Source organism: Cariama cristata, unplaced genomic scaffold (assembly GCF_000690535.1).
Source record: "Cariama cristata isolate BGI_N322 unplaced genomic scaffold, ASM69053v1 scaffold12932, whole genome shotgun sequence".
Lineage (NCBI taxonomy): Eukaryota > Metazoa > Chordata > Aves > Cariamiformes > Cariamidae > Cariama > Cariama cristata.
This window is the reverse complement of record NW_009603295.1, coordinates 8,811-14,822: the sequence shown is the minus strand read 5'-3', so window position 1 is coordinate 14,822 and position 6,012 is coordinate 8,811. Positions and strand designations below refer to the sequence as shown.

At 37.0% G+C, this 6,012-nt stretch overlaps 1 protein-coding gene across 1 annotated transcript in view; it reads right to left on the bottom strand.

The window, feature by feature from the left end:
* Window positions 1-2,392: 2,392 nt before the first annotated feature.
* RBM46 (RNA binding motif protein 46) overlaps window positions 2,393-6,012 on the bottom strand; it is a 10,503-nt gene continuing 6,883 nt past the window's right edge. The window contains exon 4 of the mRNA XM_009695126.1: window positions 2,393-2,439. Within this exon, the coding sequence (XP_009693428.1) occupies window positions 2,393-2,439 (47 nt within the window). The remainder of the gene's footprint in view (window positions 2,440-6,012) is intronic.

The following is a 6,012-nucleotide window of genomic DNA, read 5'->3' as shown; positions in this document are numbered from 1 at the left end:
TACCACAGGCAAGTAGAAGTGCTGGTTATGAGGGACAGCCTGGGTAAGAGCAAGGCCCCTGCGAACATGGAAGCACAAGTGTCCAGCGGAGAGGTGCTAACAACAGGAAATGCAACTCAAGTGAGCTGTACCTAAAAGTACATGTAATTTCTAGTACGTGTTCGGGACTTTTTTTTTTTTCTTTTCCCATTTTGTCTCAAAGAATTATCTAAGGTATTGAACCTCAATGTTACGACTACAGCAATATATCTCATGTAGCCTGATGGTATGTTGACACAAAGCTTTTCAAAATACCACTCTTCCATTGATGTAATGCTATACCAGAAGCATAGATTTTATTGGATATGTTCTTCCTGTAAAATTTTGCATCAAGTTACAGAAACAAATCTGAGTGTGGTATTTAAGTTTCATATTATGTACGTTTACGTAGAAATGGCAGGGTGGTGTGGTTTTGGTTTTTTGGTGTTTTTTTGATATGTGCTTAAGATTTATTACTTACAACAGAAGCTGTAAAAATTCTGCATGAAACTCAAAATACAAGAGTTGGAACTGTAGCAAATTATTTCAACACTAAAAATAAGCTACTGTTATATAAACTATTACAGGTATTAAAAATATTTTAAACAAATTATCTTTTCAAAACAAATTTAATCAAGCTAACCAAAACAATTTAACATTCAATTTCACTAATCTTTAAAGTGAAATGTTTAATACGCACATGTGCTTTGAAGAATTATTCATCAATAAACATGTAATGCAGATTTCCAGTAATTATGTATGAGTGTGGTGTTCTTTTCTTTTGTGGCAAGATCCAAAGCAACGAATTCCAAACTTTTCTTCTTCAGGGCAATTCAAGCCAAATAGGGTGCACAGTGGGCTGCAGAAAAAGAAGGCAAAGAAAGAAAGTTTTGATTTCAGCAAGCATACTGCATTACCTTTTCCAAGAGGGTCTTAACTATTATGGAACTTAAGATGATGGTGTAATGGAAGTCAATGCTACATTCTTCCCTTTCCTCTGTACCCCCAATACTAACTCAAATCCTTAAGAAATTATTTAGTCAATAGTTCAAGCAACATCAGAAAGGACCTAGTTAAAAAGAGAAATTAAAAATGAGGATTTATTAATCTCGGGGTTTTCTTCCTAAAAGCCTTATACTTTCTTAAAAAAAAATTATTTGGTACTGAACATAAGTATTTTCTCAGCCTACATATATTTTTTTTTTAACCAAAATTTACAATAATGACCCTTTGTTTCACCTCCACTGAACACAAAATATTAATGAAGACAACTTTAATGTGCATATTAGAGCACTGTTCTGAGTTGTATTGTTACATATATCACACGTATCATAGCAGCAGTCTTTCATATTGCATATTTAACACTCTAGATCGGAGTGTACTATTAACGAAGTATCAAGTTCTGCCAGAGGTACACTGCATAAACAAAACCCAACTTCATTGTGGTCATCAACGGACTAGAAAAGGGCGCTAAATCCAGTCCTGTTTTGAAGTGACTGACTCTACTGAAGTCAGTCATTTTATGGATAAACATAGTCCAACATGGTTGTATCTTTCTTATTTTTCTCCAAGTTCTCCTACATAGGCCCAGATTTACAAGTTTATGTTCCCTGTCCGTAAGCAGCAGCAGCAAAAAAATAACTGAATCTTCAAGACAAATCCTGGGTGACTCAGATTAGAAGCTTCCAGCAGTTAACACCAGGCATGGATTTAATGCTATTTTCAAACTGCCTTACAACCTTTTAAAAACCAATCTCATGACACTCGGAGAAGATGGTAATCCCCATTTTAAAAAAATGGGGGAGGCCTCAGAAGTGACAGACATCCACACTTAAATTCATCCACAGTAGCATATTCAAAAAAAGAGAACATTTACCCTCGTAGCATAAAATGCTGAAGGTTAAAAAGAGCACTTTTTGCAAATCAAAGAAGACATTAGTCTCTTTTACATAAAACTGACTACCCAAAGAAATAGTCCCAGTCAGCAGCGTAGTAACAACGCCAGTTCTGAACATAAATTTAAACCCAAGCTAGAAATATGCAAGTAATTCAGAAATGCTGGAAAATGACTCAGAGTCATTTTAGGAGTAAAAAACATAACCTTCCTCTGTGCTGCACAATCCATGTGAACATCAGACTGGGTGACCCATCAGCAGGTCTACAGCAGTAGAGCTATAGTCTCCTTTGGAAAAAAAAACAAAACTAGACAGAGTACTTCCACAAGCCTTCTCAGAGGTGCGTATGTGGGGAAACAACCTTCAGACCAACTCCTCTAACAAACAGCCCAAACAGTGCAGCTAAGACAATGTCTTTGAGGGGGCAAAAACCTGCACCAAACACAATCCCGGGAGGTCTACTTACCTCTGCTATCCCACTATGCTGCATTCAGGGACAGCAAAGTTATATATGCTTGCTCGGGGGCTGTGATAAAAACCATTATGTGTAAGTCATCTGATAAATATTTAAGACTTCTAAATTTATACTGTTAAGGAACATCTTATACTACATTCTGAACCTTTCTAAAAATCACTTTAAAAAAACCCAACCACCACCCACCAATCACCACTTATCATCTGTATTTGGTAAACAAAGCCAGCAATTCCTGTACTTTTTTTAAACATCTTAAATTTTATACCAGGCTGTTGCTTGTTCCAACAGCAAAAAACCAAACCAAGGCAGTGTTGAAGTAAAGAAAAATGAAACAGTAAAATGAAAACATTTCACTTGAACATCTAGGTCAGCAGTCTACTGATACATTTGTTCCGAGACCCAGATGTTGGGTACAAACTCTTGAATTAGTTTATACAAGTTTTATCTTGACTTGTAAATTGCTACTGCATGCAGTATTTAAGAAGCTTAAACAAGTGAATTCATAGTAGTAAGATATAATGATTGCTCCACCTGTTTCAGTACCATTTTCTAAATAGTCTATGTGGTGAACTGGAATTAGACTGTTATTTACATGCTATGGTTCGTTATTAAAACACTTTTCCTTGAATCAGATATTCATCAGTATATTTTTCTTTTAAATACTTTCTGTTAAATACTTTTAAATGCTCTGCTACCTAAAAATTAATTTAAATTGTATCTTAGTGACATGTCACATGGAAAAGCATGTGTGAGTGAACAAACAATACCCTTTTGTGGCATACGTGTCCAAGACCTGGCAGATCCCCAAAACTGAGGAAACTTTACTGAAACTTCTTCCCTTCTTCTCCATCACTCTGAAGTCAGACTCAGCAGGGACAGTAGTCCCCAGGACTCAGCCTCTGCTATAGAGGGTGTTATCTCAAGGACTAGAAAGAGGTTCTGCCATCTGGTATTTTCCAGATGAAAATATAAACCAGTGAAATTCCACCAGCACTAAGTGAAAACAAACAAAAAACCCCCCACGAATCATTCTCAGAATGTCCTGCTTTTCCCGGCTTCAGATGTTTACTCTTACTAAAGAAAGGGAGGTGGAAGTTCTCCTACAATTCAGAGCACACCTATGCAACTTCAAGTTCTCTTCTGCCTATACTTGGAAGCCATCTGGATGAGCCAGCTTGATTCCATTAGCTACAAAGCCACATTACTGATGCAGAGGACCTGAATGATAAATAACGCCTCCTGTTTTGGGATTGACAGTGCACTAACATGGCCTCTGGACCAGAGGTGGAACATAAGAGTCTCTGTGAATTAGCACAACCATCCAGTCTCCAAATTGGAGCTGCCTCACATCTAGTCAGCCTCCAGGACAGGCAAGGGTATGAAGTCTTACATGTTTTTCTAACTGGATATCACATTTAACAGCCAAGCACCATGTTGCAAACAACACAATGTTGTTGTGTAACTTCTAAAGACAGAGATGAGATTCAAGGTAATGGAAAAAGTATTGATTTATTCTACAGGGCACTGAGTTTTTTTCCTTATCTGTCATCTTCCCCTCCCATTCACCTTCTGGAACATGTAGCTCTGCTCCCCTTCTCACAAATGGGCATCCAGACATGCAATTTTTTTTTCCATATATTTTAAAAAGCCTGAGTTTTTTTCACTCCCTTGATGGGTTCATGATTTATCTAGTAACATTAAAATGTAGCTCATTCATCTTTCAGTGAAATCATAGCTTTCTGTATTTTCTCCAAGCATCGTTTCCAAAATATTCAGGTGACACCAAGCGGCCAATTGTTGTACTGCTGTGTGTTCAGGACTACTGTGTGCAGTAACAACCGAGTATTCTGTTATGTGGAAGTAAATACGGAAATACGTATCACCAAAAAAAAGCCAGAGTGCTTTGAGATTATAAATCGTATCAGCCCAATTATAAAATTCCTTCAAAGCAGCCCTTTCTCATTCACTTACCTTAGCCTGTTTATATGCTTAAAAAAGAAAAAAATCCTGTACACATCATCACAATTTAAGTGGGAAAAAAAATTTAGTTCCTGTAAGAGAAGTTACTTACCAGAACGAATCATTCCCTGTGTCATCTTTGTACACTCACGCTTATAGTTAAGTTGCTTCCAAGAAGAAACACAGACTTTTCTCAAAATCACTGCTACTTATTAAAAAACAAAACAAAACAAACCAAACCAAAAAAAATCCCCAAAACCCCTGCAACACTTGCATCCATGCAGCATCATTCAACATGCCAAACCATACAACAGACACTTCAGTGAGAAGGAGGGATCCTCTGTCGCATCTAGCAACTCTTCTTTGGCTGCAGATGTTTCTTTCAACATAGCATATATATTAAGTTGGAACAAAAACAATCCTGTAGATTAGATAGGGAAAAGAAATTCTATTTCTAGACTCCTTAGCACTATGTTTTAGTATCACGACAATGCCAACATCAAAAAGATGTTTTTTATCAACATGAAACAGGTGTATCTTTCCAAAGTCCGCCATGTATGTTTGCTTTGAAACAGGGCTCTGCATGCTCTCTGGGGGGCCAAATCCTCAGAAACAAGAAGGCGCAGAGGCCATCAAAATAAAAAAGTCTTACAGTGTGAAGATAACAAGACAGCATTACCAGCACTAGGCCATTAGGTGGACAGCTTTTAAAAACCAAACTTGGGATTTGGGAATTCTGCTAAGTAAGAATTCATATGAATTGTGATCATATGGCATACTGAATTGCTAAAATGCTTTAAGATACTGTTAAATTCACCTTAAAATGTTTTCCTGATAGCACTTGTAACTATAATTGAAGAGAGAAAAAAACTCAATGTATACTTTATTCACAGCTGTTCAAAAAAAAAAAGAAGAATCAGTCTAATTTTTTTTTTTAATTGCTCTGGTGATACTTTCCCAAAGAAGTATAGGAAAGAAAATATTATCTTTAGATAATGCTATCTGTAAGCCACAAAATGGGCAGGTATGCATGGTCAAGCACAGAACCTGAAGCTGTCTTCATTCTTCTTTAAAGAAGGAGAGCCTCACAACACTATTTTGAGTTTAGCATACTTTTTATCTTTTATGTTGAGGATTACATGGGTTATAAAGGTATGGCCTCAATTTTCACAGCTAGAAAAAAATGGAAACAGACACTCAACCAGTAAAACGCCACCCACAGCATGTACAAAACCAGGCACAGATACAAAATAAACAATTCTCATCACTTTGACCATCTGAAAGTATCACCTTCTGGAGGTCACCTACTAATGCAAACCAAACATATCACTGCTGAAGTGCAGACAACGTGTAAGGCTTTGTGTTTTGGACATTCTTCTTCCTCTAAGACCTTTTGGGCATGCAAAATCAAAACCCAAGAGAAGCAAGATTCTAAGCAAGAAGAAAAAGCTTGTTTACATTTCAGTCATGCATTACAAAAAAAGTTGTCATAGCCAAGCCTGAAATAAGCCTGCTACAAGCTCATCCAAAAGAAAAACCTCACCATAGCCTAAGTAAAGAGACTTCCAGAACAAGTGCTAAGTAGCAGTATGAGGAAGAGAGGGATGGCAACACTATTTTAACAGTTCGCTAGCAGCAGCAGCTTTTCCAATTCACCAAAATGAG